At 48.1% G+C, this 25548-nt stretch overlaps 1 protein-coding gene across 1 annotated transcript in view; it reads left to right on the top strand.

Moving 5' to 3' along the window:
- Positions 1-15160: 15160 nt before the first annotated feature.
- The window catches only part of OTOG (otogelin), a 230428-nt gene continuing 220040 nt past the window's right edge, over positions 15161-25548 (top strand). Inside the window, exons 1-3 of the mRNA XM_069967756.1 lie at positions 15161-15238; positions 15332-15389; positions 17767-17821. Of these exons, the coding sequence (XP_069823857.1) occupies positions 15184-15238; positions 15332-15389; positions 17767-17821 (168 nt within the window). The 5' untranslated portion in view covers positions 15161-15183. The remainder of the gene's footprint in view (positions 15239-15331; positions 15390-17766; positions 17822-25548) is intronic.

The following is a 25548-nucleotide window of genomic DNA, read 5'->3' as shown; positions in this document are numbered from 1 at the left end:
GGACCCCCTACTCCATCTATACAGTACATGTATATACAGGACCCCCGACTCCATCTATACAGTACATGTGTCAGGATGGTATCTTTGCGGAGCGTCATGCGTCCCTCTGCTCGTGCTGTGCGGCCGAGAAGGTGCTGATTTTCTTGCATTCTGTTTCTGTGTTTTGTTTGCAGTGTGTGAACACTGGTTTATATGCTCACCTTTGTTGGGAGACACACCTGACTTCACCTGCTGAGTTCTGTCTGGCCATGTCATGGTTAATCTGTGTTTTGGTTCTGCTGTGAGTGACAGGTCTTCCTGCCAGTGGATCTGTCTTGTTCTCAGGTGTCTGTGCTTGGAGATCAGGGGGATGGTCCAATTACATTCTGGACCAGAATCCTGGCCTCCTATATAACTAACCCAGTCTGTGCTCTCATTGCCGGATATTGAGCGCGTCTCTGCCTGGTTCTGTGTTTCTATTCTTGCTCTGACCCTGCTTTGCCTTTCTGACCATTCCTGCTTGCTGCCTGCCCCTGACCATACTGCCTGTATATTGACCTTGCCTTCGGATTGTGATTTTGTACTTTTGCTGCCCGTTTGTTGTGACCCGGACTGTTGACCATTCGTTATTGTGTTTTGTCTGTCTGTCTTGTCCTTGTGTCCCACCTAGCCAGTGCAGGGACCGCCGCCCAGTTGCTCGCCGCCATCTTAGGGCGGATTGTGGCAAATAGGTAGAGGACAGTGGGCGGGGCTGAGCTTAGGGCTCACTGTTTGTCTTGTCCTGCTGTCCGGTTCCTAACAGAATATCCGGCCCAAAAATTTTTTTACTCCTTACCTGAGGCTAGTATGGACTCAGCACAGGAGTTGTCTGCCCACTTTGAGGGTCTTGCGGCCCTCATTTCTGAGCTGGCCAAGCAAGTCCAGCTATTGGCCCAGCAGCTACCAGCTACCACTCCTGCCATCCCAGTGGTCACGCTCAAGGAGCCTGACAAGTTTTCAGGGGACCTGAACACATATGTGACATTCAGAGATGCTTGGGTCAGTCACCCCACCCCTAGCTCCCTTGAAGAGGCCATTTCCCTGGCGATTACCATTGATCGCACACTAAGACCACGCCTAGACCACCCCTGTGTCATTAATGTTCCTTCTTCTGTCCCCTCCAAACCTCTGCCTACTATGTTTCGTCCTCTGGTCACCGTGGAGGAACCTCCGGAACTGGGCAAAATTAATAGATCCCTGGCCCGTAAACAACACAGAAGAAGGAATGGACTCTGTTTTTATTGTGGCGAAAGTGGACACTACATCAGCTTTTGTGCCAAGCGTCCCTCGAGGCCAGATCATCAGCGTCCAGGTGACTACCAGGAGGGTCATCTGGGCGCCCAGGTGGGTGTAGTTAGTGTGTGTCCCGCCGAGGATACCAAGTCTGCTGATTTGTGTAAGGTGGAAATTGGCTCTGTATATCCTGGTGATTGTGCCATATCTGTGTCTTCATGTAATGCTGAAATTGGCTCTGTGTCTGGTACCGATTTGAGCGGTTATGGGAGATCTGTCAGGAGACCAGTTGTCCATCACTTGGAGTCTGATTCTGATGAATGGGAGACGGACGATGAGATCTCTAGCGATGTTGAGACATGTATTGTAAGAGGTCCGTTTCCTCCCAGGTCTGGTTCGTCTGGTGAGGGTCCTGAGGCCCCTCATAAAAGGGGGGGTACTGTCAGGATGGTATCTTTGCGGAGCGTCATGCGTCCCTCTGCTCGTGCTGTTCGGCCGAGAAGGCGCAGATTTTCTTGTATCCTGTTTCTGTGTTTTGTTTGCAGTGTGTGAACACTGGTTTATATGCTCACCTTTGTTGGGAGACACACCTGACTTCACCTGCTGAGTTCTGTCTGGCCATGTCAGGGTTAATCTGTGTTTGGGTTCTGCTGTGACTGACAGGTCTTCCTGCCAGTGGATCTGTCTTGTTCTCAGGTGTCTGTGCTTGGAGATCAGGGGGATGGTCCAATTACATTCTGGACCAGAATCCTGGCCTCCTATATAACTACCTCAGTCTGTGCTCTCATTGCCGGATATTGAGCGCGTCTCTGCCTGGTTCTGTGTTTCTATTCTTGCTCTGTTGATTCTGACCCTGCTTTGCCTTTCTGACCATTCTTGTTTGCTGCCTGCCCCTGACCATACTGCCTGTATATTGACTTTGCCTTCGGATTGTGATTTTGTACTTTTGCTGCCCGTTTGTTGTGACCCGGACTGTTGACCATTCGTTATTGTGTTTTGTCTGTCTGTCTTGTCCTTGTGTCCCACCTAGCCAGCGCAGGGACTGCCGCCCAGTTGCTCGCCGCCATTTTAGGGCGGATTGTGGCAAATAGGTAGAGGACAGTGGGCGGGGCTGAGCTTAGGGCTCACTGTGTTGTCTTGTCCTGCTGTCCGGTTCCTAACAACATGTATCCAGGACCCCATACTCCATCTATACAGTACATGTATATACAGGGCCCCCTACTCCATCTATACAGTACATGTGTATACAGGGCCCCCTACTCCATCTATACAGTACATGTATATACAGGGCCCCCTACTCCATCTATACAGTACATGTATATACAGGGCCCCCTACTCCATCTATACAGTACATGTATATACAGGACCTCCTACTCCATCTATACAGTACATGTATATACAGGGCCCCCTACTCCATCCATACAGTACATGTATACACAGGGCACAATAGGTATACCAAACTGTGACTGGGTAACACTGCCACACCAGACCTGACCAATACCGCCATACTGTGACTGGATAACACTTGTCATATAAGACCTGACCAATACCGCCATACCGTGACTGGATAACACCGCCATACCAGACATGACCAATACCGACACATTGTGACTGAATAACACTGCCCTACGGGTAAATACAACCCTGCAGGTATACAGGACCCCAAAACTATACACTACAGGTGCACGGGACCTCCTCAAAACTATATACTACAGGTATACAGGACCCCAAACTTTACACTACAGGTATACAGGACCCCAAAACTATATACTACAGGTATACAGGACCTCCACCAACTATATACTTCAGGTATACAGGACCTCCACCAACTATATACTACATGTATACAGGACCCCAAACTATACACTACAGGTATACAGGACCCCAAAACTATACACTACAGGTATACAGGAATTCCACCAACTATATACTACAGGTATATAGGACCCCAAACTATACACTACAGGTATACAGGACCTCAAAACTATACACTACAAGTATACAGGACCTACACCAACTCTATAATACAGGTATACAGCACCTTCACCAACTCTATACTACAAGTATACAGGACCCCAAATATACTACAGGTATACAGGAACTCCACCAGCTATATACTACAGGTATATAGGACCCCAAACTATACACTACAGGTATACAGGACCTCCACCAACTCTATACTATAGTTATACAGGACCCTCAAACTATTTACTACAGGTATACAGGACCCCCGAACTATATAGTAAAGGTATACAAGACCTCCACCAATTATACACTACAGGTATCCAGGACCCTCAAACTATAAACTACAGGTATACAAGACCTCCACCAACTATACATTACAGGTATACAGCACCAACTATATACTACAGGTATACAGGACCCCCGAACTATACTGTACAGGTATACAGGACCTTCACCAACTGTACACTGCAGGTATACAGGACCTCTCTCAACTATACACTACAGGTATACAGCCCCCCCCAAATACATACTACAGGTATACAGGAACCCCCCCCAACTATACACTATAGGTATACAGCCCCCCCAACTATGCACTACAGATATGCGAGACCCCTAAAAACTATACATTGTGGGTATACAGAACCCCTCCAACTATGCACTACAGGTATACACTAATTCCACTGATTAACTCAGATGAAACAATACCTTTAGCTTGGCCTCCTGGGCACCTTAGAACAAATCTAATTAACACACTGACACTTTATACCCGGGCAGCGCCGGGTACATTTTCTAGTCAAACATAAATATAGGCGGATAGCAGGAGAGGAGCAGTTAGTATCAGTGTAAGTAAGCTCACTCTCCAGTACAGCTAGGTTGGCGTACACGAGTGTCCCCATGGCTGTACCTTCCACCCGCATGCATCACTCTTCAAATGTAAAAACATTATTTTGCCAAATAAAGGCGAGCGCATCACATAAAAATCCACCACAAAGTCACCGCTTTGGTCTGTCTGTTATAGTTTCTTAATAGCTTCCATGCCTTATGCTGGATTGGAGCTCTCGACCTCTATTCTACACAGGCGAGTGTTTACATCACAGTCACATCAGCGTCCAGGAAGTCCAGGAAGTCACTGGTGTCTTTCACTATAGCTGGTGATAGGGGTCTTAATAACCAGTCCAAGTAGTTGGAAAGTGGTCCTATAGAGGACACTATATGGCATCCTGGGGGGTGAGATGCGATACCACACAGGATTTCTCACATATCCAGGTATACGTTTATTGCCTCTGGTTTGTGTCAACACTTTTTTTTTTTTTTCTCCACATATTTGGTTTTATTTTAGTGGTGGAATTGTGGGATGATTGTGTATGTTCTGGTGTCAGTGAGAGTTGTGTGTGTGTGCACTATGTTCTGGTGTCAGTGAGAGTTGTGTGTGTGTATGTTCTGTTGTCAGTGAGAGTTGTGTGTATGTTCTGGTGTCAGTGAGAGTTGTGTGTGTGTATGTTCTGGTGTCAGTGAGAGTTGTGTGTGTGTATGTTCTGGTGTCAGTGAGAGTTGTGTGTGTGTGTATGTTCTGGTGTCAGTGAGAGTTGTGTGTGTGTGTGTGTATGTTCTGGTGTCAGTGAGAGTTGTGTGTATGTTCTGGTGTCAGTGAGAGTTGTGTGTGTGTTTGTTCTGGTGTCGGTGAGAGGTGTGTGTGTGTATGTTCTGGTGTCAGTGAGAGTTGTGTGTGTGTGTATGTTCTGGTGTCGGTGAGAGTTGTGTGTGTATATTCTGGTGTCAGTGAGAGTTGTGTGTGTGTATATGTTCTGGTGTCGGTGAGAGTTGTGTGTGTGTTTGTTCTGGTGTCGGTGAGAGTTGTGTGTGTGTATGTTCTGGTGTCGGTGAGAGTTGTGTGTGTGTATGTTCTGGTGTCAGTGAGAGTTGTGTGTGTGTATGTTCTGGTGTCAGTGAGAGTTGTGTGTGTATGTTCTGGTGTCGGTGAGAGTTGTGTGTGTGTGTGTGTGTATGTTCTGGTGTCAGTGAGAGTTGTGTGTGTGTATGTTCTGGTGTCGGTGAGAGTTGTGTGTGTGTGTATGTTGTGGTGTCAGTGAGAGTTGTGTGTATGTTCTGGTGTCGGTGAGAGTTGTGTGTGTATGTTCTGGTGTCGGTGAGAGTTGTGTGTGTGTATGTTGTGGTGTCGGTGAGAGTTGTGTGTGTGTGTGTGTGTATGTTCTGGTGTCGGTGAGAGTTGTGTGTTTGTATGTTCTGGTGTCGGTGAGAGTTGTGTGTGTGTATGTTGTGGTGTCGGTGAGAGTTGTGTGTGTGTGTGTGTATGTTCTGGTGTCAGTGAGAGTTGTGTGTGTGTATGTTCTGGTGTCAGTGAGAGTTGTGTGTGTGTATGTTCTGGTGTCGGTGAGAGTTGTGTGTGTGTGTATGTTCTGGTGTCGGTGAGAGTTGTGTGTGTGTGTATGTTCTGGTGTCAGTGAGAGTTGTGTGTGTATATTCTGGTGTCAGTGAGAGTTGTGTGTGTATATTCTGGTGTCAGTGAGAGTTGTGTGTGTGTGTGTATGTTCTGGTGTCAGTGAGAGTTGTGTGTGTGTGTATATTCTGGTGTCGGTGAGAGTTGTGTGTGTGTATGTTCTGGTGTCGGTGAGAGTTGTGTGTGTGTATGTTCTGGTGTCAGTGAGAGTTGTGTGTGTGTGTATGTTCTGGTGTCGGTGAGAGTTGTGTGTGTGTATGTTCTGGTGTCGGTGAGAGTTGTGTGTGTGTATGTTCTGGTGTCGGTGAGAGTTGTGTGTGTGTGTATGTTCTGGTGTCGGTGAGAGTTGTGTGTGTGTGTATGTTCTGGTGTCAGTGAGAGTTGTGTGTGTATATTCTGGTGTCAGTGAGAGTTGTGTGTGTATATTCTGGTGTCAGTGAGAGTTGTGTGTGTGTGTGTATGTTCTGGTGTCAGTGAGAGTTGTGTGTGTGTGTATATTCTGGTGTCAGTGAGAGTTGTGTGTGTATGTTCTGGTGTCGGTGAGAGTTGTGTGTGTGTATGTTCTGGTGTCGGTGAGAGTTGTGTGTGTGTATGTTCTGGTGTCGGTGAGAGTTGTGTGTGTGTGTATGTTCTGGTGTCGGTGAGAGTTGTGTGTGTGTATGTTCTGGTGTCGGTGAGAGTTGTGTGTGTGTATGTTCTGGTGTCGGTGAGAGTTGTGTGTGTGTGTATGTTCTGGTGTCGGTGAGAGTTGTGTGTGTGTGTATGTTCTGGTGTCAGTGAGAGTTGTGTGTGTATATTCTGGTGTCAGTGAGAGTTGTGTGTGTATATTCTGGTGTCAGTGAGAGTTGTGTGTGTGTGTGTATGTTCTGGTGTCAGTGAGAGTTGTGTGTGTGTGTGTGTATATTCTGGTGTCAGTGAGAGTTGTGTGTGTATGTTCTGGTGTCGGTGAGAGTTGTGTGTGTGTATGTTCTGGTGTCGGTGAGAGTTGTGTGTGTGTATGTTCTGGTGTCGGTGAGAGTTGTGTGTGTGTGTATGTTCTGGTGTCGGTGAGAGTTGTGTGTGTGTATGTTCTGGTGTCAGTGAGAGTTGTGTGTATGTTCTGGTGTCGGTGAGAGTTGTGTGTGTGTATGTTCTGGTGTCGGTGAGAGTTGTGTGTGTGTGTATGTTCTGGTGTCGGTGAGAGTTGTGTGTGTGTATGTTGTGGTGTCAGTGAGAGTTGTGTGTGTGTGTGTATGTATGTTCTGGTGTCAGTGAGAGTTGTGTGTGTGTGTGTATGTTCTGGTGTCGGTGATATTGTAGCTCTCTGCCGTAGCTGCCGCAGCCTGTAGATATGGCGGTGTAGCTCTCCGCCATCTCAGTGTAGGAAGAGGCGCCATAGTGCTGCCATTATCTGCTCCTGCCCAGGTCCCGATGACGGCAGCTACACCTCCAACCAGAAAGTCCCTCTCTCAGGATTTCGGCTGAACTTTATATAAATCTATTTTATATTCCTAGATCGTTCTAGTAACAAAAATGTAACAAAAACACAACGCCATCATTTACCTTGATATCTGCCAGATCAACAACTAGAGGGGGATCTTTTAGTCCCCCCACATTTTACTGTGTGTATGTATTACTGTGTGTACATATGTATTACTGTGTGTATGTATTACTGTGTGTATGTATTACTGTGTGTACATATGTATTACTGTGTGTACATATGTATTACTGTGTGTATGTATTACTGTGTGTACATATATATATTACTGTGTGTATGTATTACTGTGTGTACATATGTATTACTGTGTGTATGTATTACTGTGTGTACATATGTATTACTGTGTGTACATATGTATTACTGTGTGTATGTATTACTGTGTGTACATATGTATTACTGTGTGTATGTATTACTGTGTGTACATATATATATTACTGTGTGTATGTATTACTGTGTGTACATATATATATTACTGTGTGTATGTATTACTGTGTGTACATATGTATTACTGTGTGTATGTATTACTTTGTGTACATATATATATTACTGTGTGTGTATGAATTACTGTGTGTATGTATTACTGTGTGTACATATATATATTACTGTGTGTACATATGTATTACTGTGTGTATGTATTACTGTGTGTACATATATATATTACTGTGTGTATGTATTACTGTGTGTACATATGTATTACTGTGTGTATGTATTACTGTGTGTATGTATTACTGTGTGTATGTATTACTGTGTGTATGTATTACTGTGTGTACATATGTATTACTGTGTGTACATATGTATTACTGTGTGTACATATGTATTACTGTGTGTATGTATTACTGTGTGTACATATATATTACTGTGTGTATGTATTACTGTGTGTACATATATATTACTGTGTGTATGTATTACTGTGTGTACATATATATTACTGTGTGTATGTATTACTGTGTGTACATATGTATTACTGTGTGTATGTTTTACTGTGTGTACATATATATATTACTGTGTGTATGTATTACTGTGTGTACATATATATATTACTGTGTGTGTATGAATTACTGTGTGTATGTATTACTGTGTGTACATATATATATTACTGTGTGTGTATGTATTACTGTGTATCACTGTGTATGTGTACATATATATTTCTGTGTGTATGTATTACTTTGTGTACATATATATATATTACTGTGTGTGTGTGTGTGTGTATTACTGTGTGTGTGTGTATTACTGTGTGTGTGTGTGTGTATATATTATTGTGTGTGTTACCAGGGGCGGAACTACCGCCGTAGCAGCTGCTTTGGGGCACATCACATTGGGGGCCCCGGGCCCCTGAGCTGACATAGCGTGCAGCACCCGGCGGGAGTTCCCAGATGCTGGATATGGCCTCAAAGCTTCTGAGATCCGGTCATTGCAGGGTTCTGATTGACAGAGTGAAGAGCAACCGTCTCCTCACCCTGCCAGCTGCTATCACCTGGCTGAGTGTCCTCCCTGGTCCCTGTGCACACTAAGTAGTTATCCCAGACAGCCCGGTATAAGCCTACGCTGTGCCATATGTAGCTACACCCGCAGCACCGATCCGTCCCCTGTAACAAACGCGTTCTCCTGGTTACTATTCACCTCCTGATGAGCGGCGGTGAATGCCAGGCTCTGACTGACAGAGTAAGGAGCTGTTGGCTCTTAGCCCTGCCAATCACTCCTGTGACCGGAGGCAGCATACAAGAAAAAGTTACCTCACCACCACCACCAGTGCTCTGTGCCCTGGGGACCTCACCACCACCACCAGTGCTCTGTGCCCTGGGGACCTCACCACCACCACCAGTGCTCTGTGCCCCGGGGACCTCACCACCACCAGTGCTCTGTGCCCCGGGGACCTCACCACCACCACCAGTGCTCTGTGCCCCGGGGACCTCACCACCACCACCAGTGCTCTGTGCCCGGGGACCTCACCACCACCAGTGCTCTGTGCCCGGGGACCTCACCACCACCAGTGCTCTGTGCTCCGGGGACCTCACCACCACCACCACCAGTGCTCTGTGCCCGGGGACCTCACCACCACCAGTGCTCTGTGCCCCGGGGACCTCACCACCACCACCAGTGCTCTGTGCCCCGGGGACCTCACCACCACCACCAGTGCTCTGTGCCCGGGGACCTCACCACCACCAGTGCTCTGTGCCCGGGGACCTCACCACCACCAGTGCTCTGTGCTCCGGGGACCTCACCACCACCACCACCAGTGCTCTGTGCCCGGGGACCTCACCACCACCAGTGCTCTGTGCTCCGGGGACCTCACCACCACCAGTGCTCTGTGCCCGGGGACCTCACCACCACCAGTGCTCTGTGCCCGGGGACCTCACCACCACTACCAGTGCTCTGTGCCCCAGGGACCTCACCACCACCAGTGCTCTGTGCCCCGGGGACCTCACCACCACCAGTGCTCTGTGCCCCAGGAACCTCACCACCACCAGTGCTCTGTGCCCCGGGGACCTCACCACCACCACCAGTGCTCTGTGCCCCGGGGACCTCACCACCACCACCAGTGCTCTGTGCCCCGGGGACCTCACCACCACCACCAGTGCTCTGTGCCCTGGGACCTCACCACCACTATCAGTGCTCTGTGCTCCGGGGACCTCACCACCACTACCAGTGCTCTGTGCTCCGGGGACCTCACCACCACTACCAGTGCTATGTGCTCCGGGGACCTCACCACCACTACCAGTGCTCTGTGCTCCGGGGACCTCACCACCACCAGTGCTCTGTGCTCCGGGGACCTCACCACCACTATCAGTGCTCTGTGCTCCGGGGACCTCACCACCACCACCAGTGCTCTGTGCCTGGGGACCTCACCACCACTACCAGTGCTCTGTGCTCCGGGGACCTCACCACCACTACCAGTGCTCTGTGCTCCGGGGACCTCACCACCACTACCAGTGCTCTGTGCTCCGGGGACCTCACCACCACCACCAGTGCTCTGTGCTCCGGGGACCTCACCACCACCAGTGCTCTGTGCCTGGGGACCTCACCACCACCACCAGTGCTCTGTGCCTGGGGACCTCACCACCACCACCACCAGTGCTCTGTGCCCCAGGGACCTCACCACCACCACCACCACCACCAGTGCTCTGTGCCCGGGGACCTCACCACCACAACCAACAGTGCTCTGTGCCCCGAGGACCTCCCCACCACCACCAACAGTGCTCTGTGCCCCGGAGACCTCACCACCAGCGCTCTATGCCCCGGGGACCTCACCACCACCACCAGCGCTCTATGTCCCGAGAACCCCACCACCACCACCAGGGCTCTGTGCCCCGAGAACCTCACCACCATCACCAGGGCTCTGTGCCCCGAGGACCTCACCAGCGCTCTGTGCCTAGAGGACCTCACCACCACCAGCGCTCTGTGCCCCCAGGACCACACCACCACCAGAGCACTGTGCCCCGAGGACCTCACCACTACCACCAGCAGTTTGTGCCCTGGGGACCTCACCACCAGCGCTTTGTGCCCTGAGGACCACACCACCACCCGTGCTCTGTTCCCCTGAGGACCTCACCACCACCAGCAGCAGTCTGTGCCCCGGGGACCTCACCACCACCAGCACTATGTGTCACTTCTCCCAGTTTCTCAAGACTAGATCCATCTTTTCCCAACAGCCTAGTAGGAGCGGCACATACTTCAAAGCCCACCGCCTGATGAGCAGAATGCAGCTACAAACAAAGCAACTCTCATCTCTGGAGGGGACAGTGGTACAGTACATTAGAGGACAGTGGTACAGTACATTAGAGGGGACAGTGGTACAGTACATTAGAGAGGACAGTGGTACAGTACATTAGAGAGGACAGTGGTACAGTACATTAGAGAGGACAGTGGTACAGTACATTAGAGGGGACAGTGGTACAGTACATTAGAGGACAGTGGTACAGTACATTAGAGGGACAGTGGTACAGTACATTAGAGAGGACAGCGGTACAGTACATTAGAGAGGACAGTGGTACAGTACATTAGAGGACAGTGGTACGGTACATGAGAGGACAGTGGTACAGTACATTAGAGGACAGTGGTACAGTACATTAGAGAGGACAGTGGTACAGTACATTAGAGGACAGTGGTACAGTACATTATAGGACAGTGGTACAGTACATTAGAGAGGACAGTGGTACAGTACATGAGAGGGGACAGTGGTACAGTACATTAGAGAGGACAGTGGTACAGTACATTAGAGGGGACAGTGGTACAGTACATTAGAGGGGACAGTGGTACAGTACATTAGAGAGGACAGTGGTACAGTACATTAGAGGACAGTGGTACAGTACATTAGAGAGGACAGTGGTACAGTACATTAGAGGGGACAGTGGTACAGTACATTAGAGGGACAGTGGTACAGTACATTAGAGGACAGTGGTACAGTACATTAGAGGACAGTGGTACAGTACATTAGAGAGGACAGTGGTACAGTACATTAGAGGACAGTGGTACAGTACATTATAGGACAGTGGTACAGTACATTAGAGAGGACAGTGGTACAGTACATGAGAGGGGACAGTGGTACAGTACATTAGAGAGGACAGTGGTACAGTACATTAGAGGGGACAGTGGTACAGTACATTAGAGGGGACAGTGGTACAGTACATTAGAGAGGACAGTGGTACAGTACATTAGAGGACAGTGGTACAGTACATTAGAGGACAGTGGTACAGTACATTAGAGAGGACAGTGGTACAGTACATTAGAGAGGACAGTGGTACAGTACATTAGAGGACAGTGGTACAGTACATTAGAGAGGGCAGTGGTACAGTACATTAGAGAGGACAGTGGTACGGTACATGAGAGGACAGTGGTACAGTACATTAGAGAGGACAGTGGTACAGTACATTAGAGGACAGTGGTACAGTACATTAGAGAGGACAATGGTACAGTACATTAGAGGACAGTGGTACAGTACATTAGAGAGGACAGTGGTACAGTACATTAGAGAGGACAGTGGTACAGTACATTAGAGAGGACAGTGGTACAGTACATTAGAGAGGACAGTGGTACAGGACATTAGAGAGGACAGTGGTACAGTACATTAGAGTACAGTGGTACAGTACATTAGAGAGGACAGTGGTACAGTACATTAGAGGACAGTGGTACAGTACATTAGAGAGGACAGTGGTACAGTACATTAGAGAGGACAGTGGTACAGTACATTAGAGGACAGTGGTATATGATAGAGAGGATAACGGGGGAGGGGTGTAAGCCTCTCTACAACTTTTGTACACAAGACAGGCGTCTTTCTGTCATGTATTGTTTCCAGCAGATGTGTGACCTCTGACCCCTGATAGGGCTCCGCACCCCATGCTATGCAGGTGGATGGAGCTCCAGGCTCTGCACCATCGCTCTTGTGTATCACTGTGTGTATACAGCACATCAGGTGTCACTGCCTCCCCACCGGAGCACCACGGACCCCCACTCACTGGGTATAAGGTTGTTGTGTGCCTTATGATGTCAGGGTCCTGGTATAAAGCAGCATGTAACTCCGCAGAGTCAGCAATATGATCATGTGACCAGACAAATCCATAAAGTCCCTAGAAACATTGGAAGAGCGCTGTACACACTTAGCTAAAAGTGCAATGGTAACGGCCGGCATTACATTACAGGGGTGTGCAAGAAACACCCGCTCACACTCCTCTGCACAACAACCAGCAGCTGTATACAAGAGGAACCTGCTCAAGCTTCATTCATTGCAATAAAAAGGGATTGTAATGTGCTGCGATTGTGACTACACACTCGGTTATTGTTCATACACAGTGATTGTGATGTGCTGCGATTGTGACTACACACTCGGTTATTGTTCATACACAGTGATTGTGATGTGCTGCGATTGTGACTACACACTCGGTTATTGATAAGACACAGTGGTTGTAATGTCCCAGGATTGTGACTACACACTCGGTTATTGATCAGACACAGTGATTGTTATGTGCTGCGATTGTGACTACACACTCGGTTATTGATCAGACACGGTGATTGTGATATGCTGCGATTGTGACTACACACTCGGTTATTGTTCATACACAGTGATTGTGATGTGCTGCGATTGTGACTACACACTCGGTTATTGATCAGACACAGTTGTTATGTGCTGCGATTGTGACTACACACTTGGTTATTGATCAGACACAGTGGTTGTAATGTCCCAGGATTGTAACTACACACTCGGTTATTGATCAGACACGGTGATTGTGATATGCTGCGATTGTGACTACACACTCGGTTATTGATGATACACAGCGGTTAGTGATCATACATGGATTGTGACTACACACTGTTATTGATCATATACAGCGGTTAGTGATCACACATGGATTGTGACTACACACTTGGTTATTAATCAGACACAGTGATTGTAATGTCCCAGGATTGTGACTACACACTCGGTTATTGATCAGACGCAGTGATTGTAATGTGCCGGGATTGTGACTACACACTCGGTTATTGATCAGACACAGTGATTGTAATGTCCCAGGATTGTGACTACACACTCGGTTATTGATCAGACACAGTGATTGTTATGTGCTGCGATTGTGACTACACACTCGGTTATTGATCAGACACGGTGATTGTGATATGCTGCGATTGTGACTACACACTCGGTTATTGATGATACACAGCGGTTAGTGATCATACATGAATTGTGACTACACACTGTTATTGATCATATACAGCGGTTAGTGATCACACATGGATTGTGACTACACACTTGGTTATTAATCAGACACAGTGATTGTAATGTCCCAGGATTGTGACTACACACTCGGTTATTGATCAGACGCAGTGATTGTAATGTGCTGGGATTGTGACTACACACTCGGTTATTGATCAGACACAGTGATTGTGATGTGCTGCGATTGTGACTACACACTCGGTTATTGATCAGACACAGTGATTGTAATGTCCCAGGATTGTGACTACACACTCGGTTATTGATCAGACACAGTGATTGTAATGTCCCAGGATTGTGACTACACACTCGGTTATTGATCAGACACAGTGATTGTGATGTGCTGGGATTGTGACTACACACTCGGTTATTGATCAGACACAGTGATTGTGATGTGCTGGGATTGTGACTACACACTTGGTAATTAATCAGACACAGTGATTGTAATGTGCCGGGATTGTGACTACACACTTGGTTATTGATCAGACACAGTGATTGTAATGTCCCAGGATTGTGACTACACACTCGGTTATTGATCAGACACAGTGATTGTAATGTCCCAGGATTGTGACTACACACTCGGTTATTGATCAGACACAGTGATTGTAATGTCCCAGGATTGTGACTACACACTCGGTTATTGATCAGACGCAGTGATTGTAATGTGCTGGGATTGTGACTACACACTCGGTTATTGATCAGACACAGTGATTGTAATGTGGCGGGATTGTGACTACACACTCGGTTATTGATCAGACACAGTGATTGTAATGTCCCAGGATTGTGACTACACACTCGGTTATTGATCAGACACAGTGATTGTAATGTCCCGGGATTGTGACTACACACTCGGTTATTGATCAGACACAGTGATTGTAATGTCCCAGGATTGTGACTACACACTCGGTTATTGATCAGACACAGTGATTGTAATGTCCCGGGATTGTGACTACACACTCGGTTATTGATCAGACGCAGTGATTGTAATGTGGCGGGATTGTGACTACACACTCGGTTATTGATCAGACAGTTATTGTGATGTGCCGGGATTGTGACTATACACTCACTTTTACTGATAACACATGGATTGTGACTACACACTCGGTCTGTGATCACACACTGATGTGCTGGGAGAATGGTCTTTGCTGTGGAGACCCCCTCCTCCCCCTCCCCCTCCTCCTCCTCCTCCGGTGGGGCTGGACCAGTAACACAAGAAGATTGGTGTAAGGTGATCGCAGTGGCGGAGAGGCCAGTGTCCCACCTGCTCAGGATGAGAAGCTGTCTCCTGTGAGAGCCCCGTCCCCTCGTGCTTCACACATCTCCACAGGAGTGATGGGGCGCGCTCTGCTGCTGATCTCTCTGCTGACGTCTACCTGGGCCAGGACAGGTGAGGGGGACCCCATGTGCCCAATCCTCCTCCTCCCCATCCCGCCATCTCTTCTCACTCACCACCATCTCTACCCCTTGCTGTCTACTTTAGGTTTTACTTCCGTATTAACTCCAGACCCTCAGTCTTCATCCGGAGCCCCCTCCAACAGGTGAGTCTTACATAGGACTGCAGGTGACATCTACTACATTATCTGTACTCTGAGATATCACTGTGTTATCTGTGCTGTTACATAGGACTGCAGGTGACTACTACATTATCTGTACTCAGAGATATCACTGTGTTACCTGTGGGGTTACATAGGACTGCAGGTGACTACTACATTATCTATACTCAGAGATATCACTGTGTTATCTGTGGTGTTACATAGGACTGCAGGTGACATCTACTACATTATCTGTACTCAGAGATATCACTGTGTTATCTGTGCTGTTACATAGGACTGCAGGTGACAGCTACTACGTTATCTGTACTCAGAGATATCACTGTGTTATCTGTGGTGTTACATAGGACTGCAGGTGACTACTACGTTATCTGTACTCAGAGATATCACTGTGTTATCTGTGGTGTTACATAGGACTGCAGGTGACATCTACTACATTATCTGTCCTCAGAGATATCACTGTGTTATCTGTGGTGTTACATAGGACTGCAGGTGACTACTACGTTATCTGTACTCAGAGATATCACTGTGTTATCTGTGCTGTTACATAGGACTGCAGGTGACTACTACATTATCTGTACTCAGAGATATCACTGTGTTATGTGGTGTTACATAGGACTGCAGGTGACTACTACGTTATCTGTACTCAGAGATATCACTGTGTTATATGTGCTCTTACATAGGACTGCAGGTGACAGCTACTACATTATCTGTACTCAGAGATATCACTGTGTTATCTGTGCTGTTACATAGGACTGCAGGTGACTACTACGTTATCTGTACTCAGAGATATCACTGTGTTATTTGTGCTGTTACATAGGACTGCAGATGACAGCTACTACATTATCTGTACTCAGAGATATCACTGTGTTATCTGTGCTCTTACATAGGACTGCAGGTGACATCTACTACATTATCTGTACTCAGAGATATCACTGTTATCTGTGGTGTTACATAGGACTGCAGGTGACTACTACATTATCTGTACTCAGAGATATCACTGTGTTATCTGTGCTGTTACATAGGACTGCAGGTGACAGCTACTACATTATCTGTACTCAGAGATATCACTGTGTTATGTGGTGTTACATAGGACTGCAGGTGACTACTACGTTATCTGTACTCAGAGATATCACTGTTATCTGTGCTTTTACATAGGACTGCAGGTGACTACTACATTATCTGTACTCAGAGATATCACTGTGTGATCCTCTCCTCTCCTGGATGTGTGATCCTCTCCTCTCCTGGATGTGTGATCCTCTCCTCTCCTGGCTGTGTGATCCTCTCCTCTCCTGGCTGTGTGATCCTCTCCTCTCCTGGCTGTGTGATCCTCTCCTCTCCTGGCTGTGTGATCCTCTCCTCTCCTGGCTGTGTGATCCTCTCCTCTCCTGGCTGTGTGATCCTCTCTTCTCCTGGCTGTGTGATCCTCTCCTCTCCTGACTGTGTGATCCTCTCCTCTCCTGGCTGTGTGATCCTCTCCTCTCCTGGCTGTGTGATCCTCTCCTCTCCTGGCTGTGTGATCCTCTCCTCTCCTGGCTGTGTGATCCTCTCCTCTCCTGGCTGTGTGATCCTCTCCTCTCCTGGCTGTGTGATCCTCTCCTCTCCTGGCTGTGTGATCCTCTCCTCTCCTGGCTGTGTGATCCTCTCCTCTCCTGGCTGTGTGATCCTCTCCTCTCCTGGCTGTGTGATCCTCTCCTCTCCTGGATGTGTGATCCTCTCCTCTCCTGGATGTGTGATCCTCTCCTCTCCTGGATGTGTGATCCTCTCTTCTCCTCTCCTGGCTGTGTGATCCTCTCCTCTCCTGGATGTGTGATCCTCTCCTCTCTTGGCTGTGTGATTCTCTCCTCTCCTGGCTGTGTGATCCTCTCCTCTCCTGGCTGTGTGATCCTCTCCTCTCCTGGCTGTGTGATCCTCTCCTCTGATGGCTGTGTGATCCTCTCCTATGATGGCTGTGTGATCCTCTCCTCTCCTGGCTGTGTGATCCTCTCCTCTCCTGGCTGTGTGATCCTCTCCTCTCCTGGATGTGTGATCCTCTCCTCTCCTGGATGTGTGATCCTCTCCTGGCTGTGTGATCCTCTCCTCTCCTGGCTGTGTGATCCTCTCCTCTCCTGGCTGTGTGATCCTCTCCTCTCCTGGCTGTGTGATCCTCTCCTCTCCTGGATGTGTGATCCTCTCCTCTCCTGGATGCATGTTGCCTCTGAGATGAGTGCGGCTACTAGAGGGCAGTCATGGTGGATGGGCTGCGGGACGCCCTGAGGCTGGTCGCACCGAGCCCCCCACTCACAGAGCGACTGCTGCTGCGTGCACCTAGAATGTTCTGCATGATCAGCAATGGAACAGACTCAGCCTTGTTCTCTCCTTACAGGAACAACGGCCGCCAGATCTTACAGAAAGCTGATCCCACCGCCCCAGGCAGCACGGTAAGGAGACGTATAGATGTGTGCATACCGCCTTATAGTGACACCATCCTCACCTGCAGTGTGGTAGGACGGGTACTGTATATGTGGACAGGTACAGGTGTAATATACAGGGGATGGGACAGGTACAGGTGTAATATACAGGGGATGGGACAGGTACAGTATATGTGGGGATACAAGTGTAATATACAGGGGATGGGACAGGTACAGGTGTAATATACAGGTGATAGGACCGGTACAGTATATGTGGGGATACAGGTGTAATATACAGGGGATGGGACAGGTACAGTATATGTGGGGATACAGGTGTAATATACAGGGGATGGGACAGGTACAGTATATGTGGGGATACAGGTGTAATATACAGGGGATGGGACAGGTACAGTATATGTTGGGATACAGGTGTAATATACAGGTGATAGGACAAGTACAGGTGTAATATACAGGGGATGGGACAGGTACAGGTGTAATATACAGGGGATGGGACAGGTACAGGTGTAATATACAGGGGATGGGACAGGTACAGGTGTAATATACAGGGGATGGGACAGGAACAGGTGTAATATACAGGGGATGGGACAGGTACAGTATATGTGGGGATACAGGTGTAATATACAGGGGATGGGACAGGTAGAGGTGTAATATACAGGGGATGGGACAGGTACATGTGTAATATACAGGTGATGGGACAGGTACTGTATATGTGGGGATACAGGTGTAATATACAGGTGATAGGACCGGTACAGTATATGTGGGGATACAGGTATAATATACAGGTGATGGGACAGGTACAGTATATGTGGGGATACAGGTGTAATATACAGGGGATGGGACAGGTACAGTATATGTGGGGATACAGGTGTAATATACAGGTGATAGGACAAGTACAGGTGAAATATACAGGGGATGGGACAGGTACAGGTGTAATATACAGGAGATGGGACAGGTACAGGTGTAATATACAGGGGATGGGACAGGTACAGTATATGTGGGGATACAGGTGTAATATACAGGGGATGGGACAGGTACAGGTGTAAAATACAGGGGATGGGACAGGTACAGTATATGTGGGGATACAGGTGTAATATACAGGGGATGGGACAGGTACAGGTGAAATATACAGGGGATGGGACAGGTACAGGTGTAAAATACAGGTAATGGGACAGGTACAGAATATGTGGGGATACAGGTGTAATATACAGGGGATGGGACAGGTACAGGTGTAATATACAGGGGATGGGACAGGTACAGGTGTAATATACAGGGGATTGGACAGGTACAGGTGTAATATACAGGGGATGGGACAGGTACAGGTGTAATATACAGGGGATGGGACAGGTACTGTATATGTGGGGATACAGCTGTAATATACAGGGGATGGGACAGGTACAGGTGTAATATACAGGGGATGGGGCAGGTACAGGTGTAATATACAGGGGATGGGACAGGTACTTTATATGTGGGGATACAGCTATAATATACAGGGGATGGGACAGGTACAGGTGTAATATACAGGGAATGGGACAGGTACAGGTGTAATATACAGGGGATGGGACAGGTACAGGTGTAATATACAGGGGATGGGACAGGTACAGGTGTAATATACAGGGGATGGGACAGGTACAGTATATGTGGGGATACAGGTGTAATATACAGGGGATGGGACAGGTACAGGTGTAATATACAGGGGATGGGACAGGTACAGTATATGTGGGGATACAGGTGCAATATACAGGGGATGGGACAGGTACAGTATATGTGGGGATACAGGTGTAATATACAGGGGATGGGACAGGTACAGGTGTAATATACAGGGGATGGGACAGGTACAGTATATGTGGGGATACAGGTGCAATATACAGGGGATGGGACAGGTACAGTATATGTGGGGATACAGGTGTAATATACAGGAGATGGGACAGGTACAGGTGTAATATACAGGGGATGGGACAGGTACAGGTGTAATATACAGGGGATGGGACAGGTACAGTATATGTGGGGATACAGGTGTAATATACAGGGGATGGGACAGGTACAGGTGTAATATACAGGGGATGGGACAGGTACAGTATATGTGGGGATACAGGTGTAATATACAGGGGATGGGACAGGTACAGGTGTAATATACAGGGGATGGGATACAGGTGTAATATACAGGGGATGGGACAGGTACAGTATATGTGGGGATACAGGTGTAATATACAGGTGATAGGACAAGTACAGGTGTAATATACAGGTGTAATATACAGGTGATGGGACAGGTACAGTATATGTGGGGATACAGGTGTAATATACAGGTGATAGGACAAGTACAGGTGTAATATACAGGGGATGGGACAGGTACAGGTGTAATATACAGGGGATGGGACAGGTACAGTATATGTGGGGATACAGGTGTAATATACAGGGGATGGGACAGGTACAGTATATGTGGGGATACAGGTGTAATATACAGGTGATGGGACAGGTACTGTATATGTGGGGATACAGGTGATGGGAAAGGTACAGTATATGTGGAGATACAGGTGTAATATACAGGTGATGTGACAGGTACAGGTGTACTATACAGGTAATAGGACAGGTACAGGATATGTGGGGATACAGGTGTAATATACAGGGGATGGGACAGGTACAGTATATGTGGGGATACAGGTGTAATATACAGGGGATGGGACAGGTACAGTATATGTGGGGATACAGGTGTAATATACAGGTGATGGGACAAGTACAGGTGTAATTTACAGGTGATAGGACAGGTACAGTATATGTGGGGATAAAGGTGTAATATATAGGTGATAGGACAAGTACAGGTGTAATATACAGGGGATGGGACAGGTACATGTGTAATATACAGGTGATGGGACAGGTACTGTATATGTGGGGATACAGGTGTAATATACAGGTGATGGGACAGGTACTGTATATGTGGGGATACAGGTGTAATATACAGGGGATGGGACAGGTACAGGTGTAATATACAGGAGATGGGACAGGTACAGGTGTAATATACAGGGGATGGGACAGGTACAGTATATGTGGGGATACAGGTGTAATATACAGGTAATAGGACAGGTACAGTATATGTGGGGATACAGGTGTAATATACAGGTGATGGGACAGGTACAGGTGTAATATACAGGGGATGGGACAGGTACAGGTGTAATATACAGGTGATGGGACAGGTACTGTATATGTGGGGATACAGCTATAATATACAGGGGATGGGACAGGTACAGGTGTAATATACAGGAGATGGGACAGGTACAGGTGTAATATACAGGGGATGGGACAGGTACAGTATATGTGGGGATACAGGTGTAATATACAGGTAATAGGACAGGTACAGTATATGTGGGGATACAGGTGTAATATACAGGTGATGGGACAGGTACAGGTGTAATATACAGGGGATGGGACAGGTACAGGTGTAATATACAGGGGATGGGACAGGTACAGTATATGTGGGGATACAGGTGTAATATACAGGGGATGGGACAGGTACAGGTGTAATATACAGGTGATGGGACAGGTACTGTATATGTGGGGATACAGGTGTAATATACAGGTGATGGGACAGGTACCGTATATGTGGGGATACAGGTGTAATAAATAGGGGATGGGACAGGTACTGTTTATGTGGGGATACAGGTGTAATATACAGGGGATGGGACAGGTACAGGTGTAATATACAGGTAATAGGACAGGTACAGTATATGGGGATACAGGTGTAATATACAGGTGATGGAACAGGTACAGTATATGTGGGGATACAAGTGTAATATACAGGTGATGGGACAGGTACAGGTGTAATATACAGGGGATGGGACAGGTACAGTATATGTGGGGATACAAGTGTAATATACAGGGGATGGGACAGGTACAGTATATGTGGGGATACAGGTGTAATATACAGGGGATGGGACAGGTACAGGTGTAATTTACAGGTGATAGGACAGGTACAGTATTTGTGGGTATACAGATGTAATATACAGGTGATGGGACAGGTACCGTATATGTGGGGATACAGGTGTAATATACAGGTAATAGGACAGGTACAGGTGTAATATACAGGTGTAATATACAGGTGATGGGACAGGTACAGTATATGTGGGGATACAGGTGTAATATACAGGTGATGGGACCGGTACTGTATACGTGGGGATACAGGTGATGGGAAAGGTACAGTATATGTGGAGATACAGGTGTAATATACAGGTGATGTGACAGGTACAGGATATGTGGGGATACAGGTGTAATATACAGGTAATGGGACAGGTACTGTATATGTGGGGATACAGGTGTAATATACAGGTGATGGGACAGGTACTGTATATGTGGGGATACAGGTGTAATATACAGGGGATGGGACAGGTACAGGTGTAATATACAGGTGATGGGACAGGTACTGTATATGTGGGGATACAGGTGTAATATACAGGTGATGGGACAGGTACCGTATATGTGGGGATACAGGTGTAATATACAGGTAATAGGACAGGTACAGTATATGTGGGGATACAGGTGTAATATACAGGTGATGGGACAGGTACCGTATATGTGGGGATACAGGTGTAATATACAGGTAATAGGACAGGTACAGTATATGTGGGGATACAGGTGTAATATACAGGTGATGGGACAGGTACAGTATATGTGGGGATACAGGTGTAATATACAGGTAATAGGACAGGTACAGTATATGTGGGGATACAGGTGTAATATACAGGTGATGGGACAGGTACAGTATATGTGGGGATACAGGTGAAATATACAGGGGATGGGACAGGTACAGTATATGTGGGGATACAGGTGTAATATACAGGTGATGGGACAGGTACAGGTGTAATATACAGGTGATGGGACAGGTACAGTATATGTGGGGATACAGGTGTAATATACAGGTGATAGGACAGGTACAGGTGTAATATACAGGTGTAATATACAGGTGATGGGACAGGTACCGTATATGTGGTGATACAGGTGTAATATATAGGTGATAGGACCGGTACAGTATATGTGGGGATACAGGTGTAATATACAGGTGATGGGACAGGTACTGTATATGTGGGGATACAGGTGATGGGAAAGGTACAGTATATGTGGAGATACAGGTGTAATATACAGGTGATAGGACAGGTACTGTATATGTGGGGATACAGGTGTAATATACAGGTGATGGGACAGGTACAGTATATGTGGGGATACAGGTGAAATATACAGGGGATGGGACAGGTACAGTATATGTGGGGATACAGGTGTAATATACAGGTGATGGGACAGGTACAGGTGTAATATACAGGTGATGGGACAGGTACAGTATATGTGGGGATACAGGTGTAATATACAGGTGATAGGACAGGTACAGGTGTAATATACAGGTGTAATATACAGGTGATGGGACAGGTACCGTATATGTGGTGATACAGGTGTAATATATAGGTGATAGGACCGGTACAGTATATGTGGGGATACAGGTGTAATATACAGGTGATGGGACAGGTACTGTATATGTGGGGATACAGGTGATGGGAAAGGTACAGTATATGTGGAGATACAGGTGTAATATACAGGTGATAGGACAGGTACTGTATATGTGGGGATACAGGTGTAATATACAGGTGATGGGACAGGTACCGTATATGTGGGGATACAGGTGTAATATACAGGTGATAGGACAGGTACTGTATATGTGGGGATACAGGTGTAATATACAGGTGATGGGACAGGTACCGTATATGTGGGGATACAGGTGTAATATACAGGTGATGGGACAGATACTGTATATGTGGGGATACAGGTGTAATATACAGGTGATGGGACAGGTACTGTATATGTGGGGATACAGGTGTAATATACAGGTGATGGGACAGGTACAGGTGTAATATACAGGTGATGGGACAGGTACAGGTGTAATATACAGGTGATACGACAGGTACAGTATATGTGGGGACACAGGTGTAATATACAGGTAATAGGACAGGTACAGTATATGTGGGGATACAGGTGTAATATACAGGTGATAGGACAGGTGTAATATACAGGTGATATATCAACCTTAACACAGAGTTCTAGTAGAGCTGTGTATGTTGTGCAGAAGTGCTAATTGTGTTTGTGTGTGTATATGTTGATGTAGGAGAGCTGTACGTACTAGATAGTTGTCTCTGTTAGGGAGGTTCAGCCCTCCAGTTGTGGGGTGCTGTGTGTATCTTAGGTTCCCCCTTTTTCCTTGGGCTTTGTCTTGTGGAGGTTTAGATCTTCAGTTTTGGGGTGCTGGGTGTATTGTGGGGTTCTTTCTCTCGGAGAAGCTCAGTTTTGGGGTGCTGGGTGTATTGTGGGGTTCTCTCTCGTGTATCTGCTCAGTTTTGGGGTGCTGGGTGTATTGTGGGGTTCTCTCTCGTGTATCTGCTCAGTTTTGGGATGCTGGGTGTATTGTGGGGTTCTTTCGGAGCTGCTCAGTTTTGGGGTGCTGGGTGTGTTGGGTTCTCTCTCGTGGAGCTGCTCAGTTTCGGGGTGCTGGGTGTATTGTGGGGTTCTCTCTCTCGGAGTAGCACAGTTTCGGGGTGCTGGGTGTATTGTGAGGTTCTCTCATGGAGCTGCTCAGTTTTGGGGTGCTGGGTGTGTTGTGGGGTTCTCTCTCATGGAGCTGCTCGGTTTTGGGGTGCTGGGTGTGTTGTGAGGTTCTCTCTCTCGGAGCAGCTCAGTTTTGGGGTGCTGGGTGTGTTGGGTTCTCTCTCGTGGAGCTGCTCAGTTTCGGGGTGCTGGGTGTATTGTGAGGTTCTCTCAAGGAGCTGCTCAGTTTTGGGGTGCTTGGTGTGTTGTGGGGTTCTCTCTCTCGGAGCTGCTCAGTTTTGGGGTGCTGTGTTGTAGGGTTCCCAGTTACGGTGTGGGGCCGGGCCCGGTGTGTAGGCAACGTTCCCAGTATTCGGCAGTCATGTGCCAGGATGACTGGAATTCCTCTGGATCAGGTTTCGGCAGCTCGGAGGGATCACAGGCGGCACAGGAGCCGCCATTACTCTGCTCTACTCTGTGAAGTTCTGGAAACAATAGGAAAAGTCTCACTGGGATCTCTGAATGTGGTCATGTGACTGCAGCCGGTCCTCATGCCCCTCCCCCTGCACCAGCAGCATCCCGTTGACTTCTGATAACAATGATGGACATTAACAGTATAGAACCTAGCTTATGTGCCACCCGGGGGGCCTAACCGCTGCGCCACCAACACCACCCGGGGGGCCTAACCGCCGCGCCACCACCACCACCCGGGGGGCCTAACCGCCGCGCCGCCACCACCATCACCCGGGGGGCCTAACCGCCGCGCCACCACCACCACCCGGGGGGCCTAACCGCCGCGCCACCAACACCACCCGGGGGGCCTAACCGCCGCGCCGCCACCACCACCACCCGGGGGGCCTAACCGCCGCGCCACCATCACCACCCGGGGGGCCTAACCGCTGCGCCACCACCACCCGGGGGGCCTAACCGCCGCGCCACCACCACCACCACCCGGGGGGCCTAACCGCCGCGCCACCACCACCACCCGGGGGGCCTAACCGATGCGCCACCACCACCCGGGGGGCCTAACCGCCGCGCCACCAACACCACCCGGGGGGCCTAACCGCCGCGCCACCACCACCCGGGGGGCCTAACCGCCGCGCCACCATCACCACCCGGGGGGCCTAACCGCCGCGCCGCCACCACCACCACCCGGGGGGCCTAACCGCCGCGCCACCACC

This window comes from Dendropsophus ebraccatus, chromosome 4 (assembly GCF_027789765.1).
Source record: "Dendropsophus ebraccatus isolate aDenEbr1 chromosome 4, aDenEbr1.pat, whole genome shotgun sequence".
NCBI lineage: Eukaryota > Metazoa > Chordata > Amphibia > Anura > Hylidae > Dendropsophus > Dendropsophus ebraccatus.
Note: the sequence above shows the minus strand (reverse complement) of the source record. Positions and strands in the feature narration are given on the sequence as shown.